Below are 13,942 nucleotides of genomic sequence, written 5' to 3' on the forward strand. Positions count from 1 at the left end.
CAATTGACTCACGCTTTCAACTATGAAAATACTAAATCTCCACAAAACGCCTTCTGATAATTAATTTTAAGAGTTTGTTTAAACAGTAATAGTTAAATAACAAGTCTGTAAATGATCTTAGCGATTAATTTAACAGCCACGATTTAGTGAAATAATGAGTTAATGGACTTATAATAATTTAAGATGGATCGTATCAAAATATACATTATATCGGGTAAACTTATGTAAACTAATGTCACTTAGCCCTAGTCAAATCGTTTGGCAGCTGGGTCACTGAATGTCAAATTGTTCACCGATCCCCTTCAAGGTAAAGGGCAATCAACGCGCATTGATTTAATCGCACGTCATGGTCTAGCCCATGCGGTGGTGGTTACCACCTAGTACCCTACTTTTATTAATACATTTTTGTAATAACGTCCTTCGTGTTATATGGTTTTCAAAGCAGCAGCAACTGTCAAAGCACACCGAATTACAGTTATGAAAACTAGTTAAGAAATGACCATTTTTATTATTATCTATTATCCACTAGATAACATATGATAATCAGAAAGAATTGGATGGTTGTTTCGTTCAAATTTGAAATTTGTTAGAAATGTGTAGTGTTGATTGAAAGACTTGAGAATTATCGATTTGATCTCATTTTGAATCTTGGATTTGTATTACTGTGAAGCATAAAACTACCATAAAGCAGAAAGTTTTAGGCGCTAATGGATAGTGGAAAGTTTTCATTCCCGGATCTCAGTTCTTGAAGAAAGCCATCTTCAATATAATACTTATAGTTTTGAGGATAAATAGTCATTTCAGTGGTGTCAAGTTTTAATTGAGTACGGTGATTTAACTGAGAAACGTTAGCTCTGAACAGTATTATAAAGGTCCACATCAATTAGAAGAAACTGTAGTGCCGCGATTCGTTAATCGTTTACTTCGATAACCGTTATAATTCTAATCTTAACGGTGCGTAAAATCAGAAGACAAAGGATAGCAGCGACTACAGTTTATTGTCAAATAACTCAGGTCAGAAAGCTAACAACACCTGAGCGAATATCAACGAGCGAGTGAGCGGCAAGCGAGAGAGCGAGTGAACAGGCGAATAAGCGAAGGAAACGAACGAGGAGCAAGCGAGCGAATAGCAAGCAATTACACAGGCAATTTATAGTCACATTTAATAAGGGCACAACAAAGCAAAACAAAGGCTGATAATAGTATTTGCGTGCGTACACATATGGGGAGGAGTATGAGTCATCGAATGATATTTAAGCAGTCAACATTTCGGATAGTGTCATGTGCTCTTGTGGTATAACAGTGTAAAGATATATGCAAATTGTTACTATCCAAATAACGATGTCTGTTAAGTAAGTTATAAAAAAAGGGCTTAACCAAAATTGGCTATAATCGAAATTGATTGTAGGATGGTTGCTATAATACATATTATAGCCTTCTTAATTTTTGTAATCATAAGATGACATTCTTCTATATAAATCCTAATCGTCTTCAGTGGCCGTATTTCACAATTATAGGTCGCTTGGATGAGCGAACCAAAAACTTTCTGAAAGTCACACAATATAGAACACTTATACTGTTCTCGTATGAATGTCATGCGTGTCAAGTCTTTCTTAGTGCTGATCGAATGCTATCGATCAAGTCGCAATGTGGCCACTAGTCTAGGTGGCTCAACATCTCAGTCCTACAGGAGGTCGGTCCCGGCCCGAATAGCTCAGTGGTAACTTCTTTGACTGTGAAGCTGAGTGACACAGAATCGAATCCGTCAGGGAGCACCAGTTCCCTCAAGATTACAGGTACACCTTGCTGACGAGTGCCAAGTAGCACAAAACCCGGGTCCAGGATTTCCTATTGGCTACCTCCAACCACCGTCTTACTGTTCTCGTATGTTACTCTTGAACAGTATGTACTTATTACTCAACCAGATATTTAATTCAAGTTATTCGGACTTCGGAACAAATCTAATACTTTCAATCAGTATCTGTTAACTACTATTTCTCACTTCAGTTAATTTTATATTTCGATCAAGTGAAGAACAATTCATTACCAAGATAAATCATCATTTACCTATCATTGTTATACATCCATGTACAAATCGGAAATGCAATGGGTGTTTTTCATCTAATGAAAACATAGAAAGCAAAACTCAATTGCCTACTGTTCCTAATCTACACGCTATTACTTAATAAATTATTGGATTAATTGAATTGATAATGTTATTGTTTATCTTTGAAGAGGGGAAATTTAAGGAGACATTGATAAATAGTAAGTCTCAAATAAAAATTACATTTTAAATAATCATTAGATATGAACCAAAGTCATGTTTATAATCAAAGATGGATAGCGGTTAGCAGTGGAATCCAGGATGCGCGTTTTGTCCTATTTGGGACTCTCTAGCTGGATGTACATGCATCTCAGGGTTGATGTTCACTCTGGGACTCGAACCCAGTAACGTTCGCTTCAAACGCCATGACGTTATCAACTCAGCTACTGAGTCCTGATAGCCACTTGCTTGTGCAATGGGGTGAAAGTTGAATTCACATAGTATTGTCTGTTTGAATCTTCCCTGAGATGCAGGTACATCCAGTTGACGAGTCCCAAATAGAACGAAACGCGTGTCCTGGATTCCACTTCTAGACACTATCCATCTCTGCTTACCATGCTTGTGAATTAAGGCTATATCGAGGCAATACGCACGGTATGCATATATGCCAATTAGAGACTGACCAGTTGTAGTCCTAAACATCAATGGGAAGATTCAAACAAACAATACTGAGTGAATTTAAAGTCATGTTTGCCTAGTCATTATTAATGTTATTTAAGCTGATTTCATTACATTATGGAAACATTATATTAACTATACAAGATGTCAGTTATAGCTTGAGTAGATCGGTGTTAATATGATTGATTATAACATAAGATAAATCAAAGCTCAAATGTCATAGGGGAGAATCAGTTGTGACTTACAAGATGACAAGTGGTATTATGAAAAAGTATTACTGTTACATTTAACTCAATCTTTCCAATTACTGCTTATACTCTTACTACTTCTAACACTATGGGTTTTGAATCGACAACTGTATCTCTGCACTAATGTGGTATGACAACTCGAACTCATGCACGTACGTTCGAAGTTCTACGTTGTGAATGACTGACTGACTTAGTCAATCAAATGAATAACTACTAATTTCATGAATAAAGATTATTTTAGTAAAATGATTAATCAAGAATTTTTTATAATGAAGGTTATTATTAGAAGGGGTTTTGTGGAGATTTTAGTAATTTTATATAGTTGAAATAGTGAGTCAATTGAGGCTAGAACACCATGAAAAATCTGCAAGCACTGGACGGCCGTTTCGTCCTAGTGCGGGGCTCCTCAGCAGTGCGCACCCACGATACCACCCCGTGAGATTCGAATCCAGGACCTATCAGTCTCGCGCGCGAGCGCTTAACCCCTAGACCACTGAGCCAGCTGATATCCAACGGTGTCAATGTCTAACTTCAACCAATCCACGAAATTAAGCAACCATTCACCAATGTCTTCAGTGAGTTGATATCTCACAACATAGCTGGTTGAACTCTACTGGTTACTGCTTTTCAATAGAACTCCAGCAAATACCTCATAAGCAACCCATAAATCTGAAACCTTTGATAATATAATCCGAAGATACACAGAATATTTCAATCTTTTTAGAATCAACTTACTACCTAATTAAATGGTGGGTTAATTGTGAATAGTTCACTTTCTCCTAAATTCAATTAATTTACAATATACATATATCCCAATATAAAGTAAACATCAGTTACCATTTATACAATTTGATTCATTAAATACTACCTAACAACAACAGCAAATGTTCTGTTCATGTAAATAGTAATAAGTGACATTTCTGTCTTGCTATAATCTATTTTTGTTGCCATTCATTTTTTTATGTTTATTCTAATGGATATGTTTTAATTCACTGAAATATATAAACATTCTGTTCGAGTTTTGGAATTTTTCCTTTATGAAACTCATTTGTTTATTTTATGGTTAATATATACTTACATGTATTCGGTAGAATACTTGAATATTTAATCAGTGTAGGGATTACCAACTCCGCCTGTAGCTCTTTTAAAGTTACTGCCGGTCCCAAGCCCGGGTAAAGGAGGAGGGTTGGGCATGGGGAAGGGAAGCGGAAAAAAGGAGGGCCAAAGAACACATTACGCCAGGAAATAGAAGCAGATATGAAAAGGATGAATAACAACTGGAAAGAACTGGAAAGGAAGGCTCAGGACAGAGTTGGATGGAGAATGCTGGTGAGCGGCCTCTGCTCCTCGACGAGGGGTAACAAGCGTAAGTAAGTAGGGATTACCAATAATTGATTTCTCTACCCAATATTGGTTTATGCATTCACTAATGTTCTTAATAATGACAAAGAGAAACATGAAGAGGGTGGAGTAAATTTACAATCCAATATATAGAAGTTAAATGCTCTAAATGCTATTTTTCATTAAATCACATTCACGAATCCGCATGAGAGATTCGAGCCAAGGACCTTCGATCTTGCGAGCGAATGCTTAACTTTTAGACCACTAAACCGGCATCCAATGGTGTTAATGTCTAACGTTAACCAATCCACGTGATTGTACAACCATCTTCTATTGTTTGAGGTGGATACCTGTCTCTACCTGACACGGATTAGCTCTACTGATTATGGCTACACACTGGAACTTGCACGCCCGACCGAAAGTTCTGGGTTCGAGTCCTGCCTGAGGGACCATGGATGCACACAGCTGAGGATTCTCATAATAGGACGAAACGGTTGTTCACTGCTTTCAGGTTTTCAATGGTGGTATAATATCGATCGATTCATAATCTTAATCAAAAACGTAACAATCTTTACAAACCCATATTCATTTGAATTAGTGAACACATTGATACTTGATTAATTAACACTAAGATATTGGTTTATACCGAGTAATCGTGAAAGAGAATATTTCAATTGTACACACATTACAATTATCACTTGAATAACTTAGTTGTAAGATTTTAGATGGAAAAGGTGTGAACCACTAAGAAACTTTCTAGTTTCTTTAAGAATGAAGCTTGATTATTGACAAATAACAAAAATTTAAAATTCAATAAGACTTCCTGCTGATTGAAGCCAGTGCTTTGAATGACCTGATGTTTATAATGTAGACATTGAAAAAAATATTTTCTAGGTATGATGGAAATGTACTTTAAGATGGTGGTAGTTAATTGAAATGATAAAATATGGTAACAAAATACACAGTTTCATATACATATATTAGTTCTCTTCATAGCAGGTTGTTGTCGTGTTATTATGAATTCGTTTTGTTTCGAAAGGCCCCCAAATGCCCTGGTACGGCTGAGAGTGAGGAGAGTCAGCTCTCCCTCTCAAAATGATCTCATATGGCCACGCGTATACAGCCACTGACAAGGAAATTCTTATCACTGCATTCTCGTGGCACCAGTGTTGTTTACAAAATTGAGAGGACGAAAAGCGAATGTCCGGTGCTTTAACCGGGTTGGTGGATGTGGAGTGTCCATCTAGGGGAATTGAAAAACCCTCATTCCAAACTAATGGTGCACATGGGCTCCAGTATCCTGAGGGGACAAATGGCGTATGAATCAATCGTTGGTCACCGGCTACCATGGGACTGCATCTCTTCACTATGCTCAACTGCCTTGTGGATCAGACTTTTACGTCAAAGGCTCCTTGTGCGGCCACCCAAGAAAACCATCTGTTTCAGTTTGGTCACCTGGGCAGTATCACAGCCCTCACACAAATCAAATGAGTTTTGTGTGGCGCATATATATCTGGTGCCCCCTTTGTACCAATACTTATGTGTTTAAATAGTAATAACATTTTGAACTTATTATAAAAAACTTGTATCTATGCAATTAATATGGTCAAATTTTTGTTAAACCCGTTTATTAACTTAACAGACAATGTTGTTTGAACCGTAACAATTCGCATATATGTCTTTGTACTATTAGGATCACTATCATATCTATGTAAACGTGTACGCTTGATCACATATGACAGCTGACGTACATCTCTCTCTCTGTAGCTAAAATGTTAGTTGTTTAAATGTCACTCGATGAATCATTCTCTTTCCCATGTATAAAGGTAAACAAATCCTATCATTAACCTTTACCATGCATAGCTGCGCCTTATTCGATTTGACTATAAATTTGCCTGTGTATTTGTATATTCACCTATCTGCTTCAAATTTGCTCCATCTATTTATAACTTTCTTGTCTGTGCTATTGTTATATCTCGTGGAGATTTATGAATGGTAACTTTTGAGAACTATTTATGGACCAATAGGATACATGTGTACTTATTGTATAGTTGTTAAGTAGCTAAACTATTCGTATTCGTGTTCCCCTTATTATAAGCTTTATTTTGACCTATAGACTATTATCATACGATTTACCATTCCTGTGTCCATTAATCACTGTCCCCCCTATTCATAGCCACATTTAGCTGAATCTTGTACAAATGTTATTTCCTATTTTATGGTACAGTATGGTCAGTTTGTTTGGTATATAAACCCAGTATATTTGAAATAAAAGATTCATATTGCAGAGGCTGTTATTGGTGTTCTGGATTTAACTGGCTGGGCTAAGCAGAAAACAGGACTGATAAGAACTCAAGACTGTTCATACGGCTTTTGTGTATTATTGATCCGATCGATAAAACACTGCTCTCTAATTGGCGGTCCCATAACGTCATATATGAAACTGGACACTCAAGCAAAACGATGTAACAGCTATCCGCTAATTAAATGTAGTCGCCGCTAAATATTGTTTTCTGATTTCAAGTACCGTCGGGATTTATATAATAACGGTTATCAAAGTGTTTGACCAACGAAACTAAGCCAGTACAAAAAACACACAAAATATTTCACTTAATTGAAACGGACGTCCAATGCTTCCAGGTTTTCTATGGTGGTCTAGCTTCAATTGATTCATGATCGCAACTATTAAAATTACTAAAATCGCCACAAAACCCCTTCTGATATTGATAAGAGATACTCTTCTATTTATATACGTAAGAAATCATTTTTTTATTATCATCATTAATGGTATTACTACATTTCGATTTTTGTAGTTACCATGGGTTGAATCTTTTTTTTCCAGAATCTTACTTAGTAACAAAAAATGTTACCATAACTATCTGTCATGTTTATTCCATTTTCGTGTAAGTTAATTTTAAATAATTATGGAAGATAATTTAAAAGTTTTCTGACTACTGAAATGAACTACTTTTATACATTCATTTAGTATTGTTTGTTTGAATCTTCCCATCGATGTGTTAGGACTGCAATTGGTCAGTCTCTAATTGGCATACTGTGCATACCGTGCGTATTGCCTCGATATAACCTTAATTCACAAGCATTGTAAGCAGAGTGAACATCAACCCTGAGATGCAGGTACATCAAGCTGACGAGTCTCAAATAGGACGAAACGCGCGTCCTGGATTCCACTGCTAGCCACTATCCATTTCTGCTTAGAACGCTTGTGAATTAAGGCCATATCGAGGCAATACGCACAGTATGTACATATGCCAATTAGAGACTGCCCAGTCGCAGTCCTAAACATCAATTGGAAGATTCAAACAAACAATACTAAGCGAATTTAATACAAGTAAGGTTAATCAACTTTATCATTAGCGGTCAATTGTAGAAATCAATTGACTTATAAACCAGAACAAATCAATGAGGTCACTTAACCCAAAGGATAGAATCAATTTACCGTCTATGGAATAACTAGGAAGCTTATTTCTACATGAAAAAGGGACTGATGATGTCGTTCCGGTTGAAAATGAAAGCCTCGTAATTAAACCGTCTAGCTCAAAGGATTCACACAAGGCCAATTCCGAACCTGACTACTAGAATGAAAGTAGGTCAAATTTAAACAGATTATGAATCATTTCAGTCCTTGAACAGCTTTGAAAATTGCATAAATGATAAAATCTGGAATATTGATTAAGATACTACATCTTGTACCTTGTTTTACACAACAAACTAGTAGTATTGTAAACTAGAATGCCCCAAAAATTCGAAATCCTATCTTTAACCATCTCTATTCACAACCGAAATATTCAGGAATTTAGTTCATAACTATTTTTCTTTTATTTATTCAGCTGTATTAGTGTAAAATCCGCCTGTAGCTCTTCTAGAGATACTGCCGGTCCTAAGCCCGGGTAAAGGAGGAGGGTTGGGCATGGGGTTAGCGACCCCATCCCGTAGAAAAGCCAACTCGCTAAAAAAAACGCTAACCAGAAAAAATAATCCAAGTAAGTATTAATGTAAGTAGAAACATTCCGTGGTTGACTATTAAACGTATTGTTTGTCTTCCAATATTTAACACCAATTGATTTATATAGATCAGATCTGTGACGTAAACAATAATCTCTATGAATAGATTAAAGAATCCTGATAACTGAGTTCCATCGTAACATGATCTCTTATGATATCTAACCTCCTAGCTATGAAAATATTCATTGAGGTAAACTAAACACTGAAAATCAGAATGATTTAATACCTTTTTACTGATCTTATATTTTATATGAAAGCCAATTATAATGTTAAGTTCATTGTTTTCTTGAATGTAAACATGTGTGGGCGATAACCACATAAATCATTATCTCATAATCAGAGTGGGAGTTTGTGAAGATTGTTTTGATTTAATAGTTGGATTCATGAGTTGATTTATGCTTGATCATCATTGAAAACTTGGACGAAACAGCCGTACAGTGCTTCGAGGTTTTCAATGGTTGTCTAGCTTAAATCAACTCATGAATCCAATCGTTATCTGATTATCATCATGGCTTATGTATTTCTGAAAACCAAAATTAAACATGATAGAATGTTAAAGAAAATTATTATGATCAGAAGGGGTTTTGTGGAGATTTCAGTAATTTTATATAGTTGAAATTGTGAGTCAATTGAAGCGAGACCACCATCGAAAACCTGGAAGCACTGGATGGCCATTTCGTCCTATTGTGGGACTCCTCAACAGTTCTCATCCACGACCCCGCCTCGCGAGATTCGAACCCAAGACCTATCAGTCTCGCACGCGAGCACTTAACCACTAGATCACTGAGCCGGCCGGCATCCAACGGTGTCTAACTTCAACCGATCCACGAAATTGAGCAACCATTCACCAATGTCTTTCGTGAGTTACTGCTAAGGAGTCCCACAATAAGATGAAACGGCCGTCCCGTGCTTTCCGGTTTTCCATAGTAGTTTATCTTCAATTGACTCATGATTTCAACTATGAAAAATATTATGGTCTGGTTTATACAACTAAATATTAATAATGTGGTTTATTTTCTTTTGTTTTTCACAGTCTAATACCTACTTCGATAGTGAAATCGATATAAAGTTTCTTGGTAAAAACATATCAGAATACTATGAAAACGATTTTACATAGCAACTAAATATTTTTGATTCAAGCTGTTATGAGCTATTTTCGAAAATTGATCTCACAATATGTATATATCTGTAATATTTCTCCGGTCATATTGTCAACATTGATGAAGATAACGTGATCTCTTTCATGTAAACAAAATTGTATTGCCCGCCTTCGTGTTTCTTTTTGTTTTGTTTTTATAATTCTTTTCAAGTATCATTCAATATTCAATAAAGTTATTAAGTCACTTGTTGTCAAGTGAAAAGAAAGAGAACTTTACGTTGAATGATTCGATAAGTTGAATATGTCTCATAGTTGTTTTGTAATAACATTATTGAAAGGTGAATATGATGCAAGTGGAAGAATGAGAGTTATTATTTTCTTAAAAAACAAACATAATCTGTCTAAATAATGTTCAAAATAGATGCTTAAGGTGGTAAATTACATTACCTAAAAAGATAAGTACATTTCATTTTAACATATTAAGGTATTACCAAATAGAATAATATTTACATAGTTGAAATCATGAGTCAATTGAAGCTAGATCACCACGGAAAACCTGGAAGCACTGGACGGCGGTTTCGTCCTATTGTGAGATAGGAACTCACTGAAGAAAATTGGTAAACAGTTGCTCAAACTTCGTGGATTGGTTGAAGTTAGACATTAACAGCGTTGGATACTAGCCGGCTCAGTGGTCTATCAGATAAGTGCCCTGGCACGAGACTGGTAGGTCCTGGGTTCGAATCTCTTGAGGCGGGATCGTGGATGCGCACTGCTGAGGAGTCCCATAATAGGATGAAACGGCCGTCCAGTGCTTCCATGTTTTTCATGATGGTCTAGCTTCAATTGACTCATGCTTTCAACTATACAAATGCCAAATCTCCACAAAAAAAACCTTCAGAATAATATTTGGTTATAGTCTTAAATTCATTTATCAGCTTAATAAAACAAAGAACTGTAAAACCAGGTATTTATCGTCAAAATTAAGTAAAATATTTATAGAACGACGCTTAAATGAAAATTTTTCATTCTGGTTGGTGTTTTTTTAGCAAGGTTACTTTCTACGGAATAGGGTTGCTGACCCCACGCTCAACCCACCTCTATTGTGTAGGCTTGGGACTAGTAATAACTCTAGAAGAGCTACAGTTCGAGTGGATACGATATGCATTGCGGATATCATAAAACTACATCACGAATTAAGCGCTTATTTGGATTCCTGAAGAGAAACAGAAAATAGAAAGACTAAAGAACACACTGCACCGAGGATTAAAAACAGATATGAAAAGGATCAATAGCAACTAGAAAGAACTGGAAAGGATTGTCGAGCACAGAGTTGGTTGGAGAATGGTGGTGGATGGTTTATGCTCCTCCACAAGGTGTAAAAGGCGTAGGTAAGTTAAAATGAAATCTATCTATCTGTTTACTGATCATATACCCTAATATGAAATGGTTATAATCAATGTGCAATCACATGTAACCTGGGATAAATAGAATGTATTCTCTTTATTATATATTTCTTGCTGAATACCTTATTGAAGATGATAAAAAGAGTAATATGAATCAAATTTGCATAAAAATATAGATAACAAATACTTAATAAAAATAATATTCTCCCTCCTATTTAATGCCTATACAAAAATTAGCATGAAAAAGTACATTTTGATCATTTACAAATTTTTGAATGATCAGAAAAATGTGATCCTATTTGAACACATAAATATTGGTACAAGTGGGCACCGAATACATATGCGCCGCACAAATCTCATTCGATTTGTGTGAGGGCTGTGATACTGGCCAGGTGCCCAGACCGAACCAGGTGGTTTCCTTAGGGGGCCACACTCGGAGCCTTCGATCAAAAGATCTGATCCACGAGACAGTGGAGCATCGTGAGGAGATGCAGTCTCATGGTAGCCGGTGACCAACGATTGATTCATACGTCATTCATTCCCTCAGGATCCTGGAGTCCATGTGTACCATTGGTTTGGAATGAGGGTTTTCCAACTCCCTTAGGTGGATTTTCCGTGTCCACTAATCCGGTTAAAGGGCCGGACGTTCGCTTTTCGTCCTCTCAATTTCGTAAACAACAGTAATGTCACGAGAAGGCAGTGAGTAGGACTTTCCTGACATGGGCTATATACGCGTGGTCAAGAGAGAGCATTTTGAGAGGGAGAGCTGACTCTCCTCACTCTCTGCCGTACCAGGGCATTTGGGGGCACACATAGATAAGATCAATATAGATTTATGGAAATTATTCAGTTTGAAGATATATTTTTTTGGTCTGACTTTAATTAACACATCTTAGCCGTAATCGATAAAGATCAATCACTTTTGAGGTGTTATATTTTCTGAACTGGATTCTTCAGTCATGAAACTCGAATATTAACGTGAAAATCAACGATTGGATATACATACAATCACACATAGGGTGAGACAAACCTCTTAGATTATAAACATAGCCAAAGTCTAGAAGTAAACCCATGTATGGCAATATCAACGTATTCACTTTTAATGAAAAAAGTGATAGAAGAGATTGATCCTATAAATATAATCCTGAATATCAACATGGGGAGGGGGGGTAAATTCAAAGCTTTTCAAATATGTAACAAGGTTCCAATCGAAGAAAAACAACTAAAGTAACATGTGATAAACAGTTGCTAATTCTTTTTACATTTATTTACTTCTTTCAAAGTAATATTTTGTTTCTAAATGTTCGTATAAAATACACTTTGGGAAACATTATTTTCCTTCCCTCCTTCTGATTGTTTGCATAGATATATATGAATACGTGTACTTGTCTAGACGTGTCTTTGACGTTATTTCAATGATTTCTTGCACGATTTCTGAATAACATTTACTATGTATGTCCGCCCACGCATTATAACAATTTTGCACTATAAGCAGAGATGGATAGTGGCTAGCAGTGGAATCCTGGTCGCGCGATTCGTTCTATTTGGACTCAGTGGCCGAGTGGATAACGCGATGGCGTTTGAAGCGAGGGTACTGGGTTCGAGTCCCAGAGTGAACATCAACCCTGAGATGCAGGTACATCCAGCTGACGAGTCTCAAATAGGACGAAACGCGCGTCCTGGATTCCACTGCTATCCACTATCCATCTCTGCTTACCATGCTTGTGAATTTAGGCTATATCGAGGCAATACGCACAGTATGCACATATGTCAATTAGAGACTGACCAGTTGCAGTCCTAAAGCATCAATGGGAAGATTCAAACAAACAATACTAAATGAATTTAATTTTGCACTATTTCCTCCTTTGCACTTCTCTTACCTGTGACCTAATAAAAATAGGATTATCGGTTATTGTTGGTATCGTTATAAAGTGGATATAAAATCCAATAATTTGTGAAGTGATCATCCCTTTATTAAAAAATAAGCTTTAGTAATCACGTTATCATTAGTTTAGATTCAAGTTCGAACGGTTTTAAAACCAGAGATAATTTAGAAGGGAGGTTTTGTGAAGATTTTAGTAATTTTATATAGTTGAATCGTGGATGGTGGACGCACACTACTGAGGAGTCCCACAGAAGGACGAAATGGCCGTTCAGTGCTTTCTGGAAGCATTGTTAAATATATGGCTTCGTTTTATTTATATCCATATTGTTTTCTGTAATACTTAATAGATTATATAAGATATCATATATTTACTTTTCAGACTATAGGAGGAAAGGGTTCGTGAAGACTGCGGAAATGTCATATTTTACATTACACAAACACTTGAAAATCAGAAAAGTACTGAACAGCCGTTTCGTCTTAGTGAAGGACTTCTCAACATATGGTGTGGTGTTACTGCCAACCAGGAGGAAGAAGGATGCTGTCTTGTGCTTCCTCGTTCTGAATGGTTGTTTAGTCAAGATTAGTTCGTGATTTAAACTATGGATACATATTTATTCATTTTTTTGTCTTTTTTCTATGATTGAACTGTCTACATTACTGTCTATCTCATGTTATTAACAACTAAAAAAGAAAAAGGACTATGGCAACAAAGTTATATTTTCAGACGAGGTTTTGTGGAGAATTTAGTATTTTCACAGTTGAAATCATGAGTCACTTGAAGCTAGACCACCATCGAAAACCTGGAAGCACTGGATGGCCGTTTCGTCCTATTATGGGACTCCTCAGCAGTGCGCATCCACGATCCCGCCTCAAGAGATTCGAACCCAGGACCTACCAGTCTCGAGCCGGAGCCCTCAACCGATAGACCACTGAGCTGGCATACAACGGTGTTAATGTCTAACTTCAACCAATCCACGATTTTGAGCGACCGTTCACCAATTGTCTTCAGTGAGATGATATCTCTACAACAGACCTGGTAGAACTCCACTGGCCACTGCTTCCCACTAGAACTCAAGGAAATATCTCTTGAAGTCAGTCACTAGTGAGCATATGATTATAGATCAGGGGAGGTTTTGTGGAGAATTTAGTATTTTCACAGTTGAAATCACGAGTCAATTGAAGCTAGACCACCATCGAAAACCTGGAAGCGCTGAGGAGTCC

General features: G+C 36.6%; 1 protein-coding gene across 1 annotated transcript; it reads left to right on the forward strand.

Annotated features, from left to right (window-relative positions):
* Nucleotides 1–10,784: 10,784 nt before the first annotated feature.
* On the forward strand, nucleotides 10,785–13,312 carry Smp_202370 (unnamed protein product; the record flags this gene model as incomplete). The annotated part of the gene is made up of 2 exons (XM_018791309.1): nucleotides 10,785–10,821; nucleotides 13,101–13,312. 2 exons carry the CDS (start codon nucleotides 10,785–10,787, stop codon nucleotides 13,310–13,312), a joined length of 249 nt encoding a protein of 82 aa, XP_018645522.1.
* Between the last annotated feature and the right edge of the window lie 630 nt (nucleotides 13,313–13,942).

The sequence above is a fragment of the Schistosoma mansoni genome (genome assembly GCF_000237925.1).
Source record: "Schistosoma mansoni, WGS project CABG00000000 data, chromosome 3 unplaced supercontig 0105, strain Puerto Rico, whole genome shotgun sequence".
In the NCBI taxonomy this organism is placed as follows: domain Eukaryota; kingdom Metazoa; phylum Platyhelminthes; class Trematoda; order Strigeidida; family Schistosomatidae; genus Schistosoma; species Schistosoma mansoni.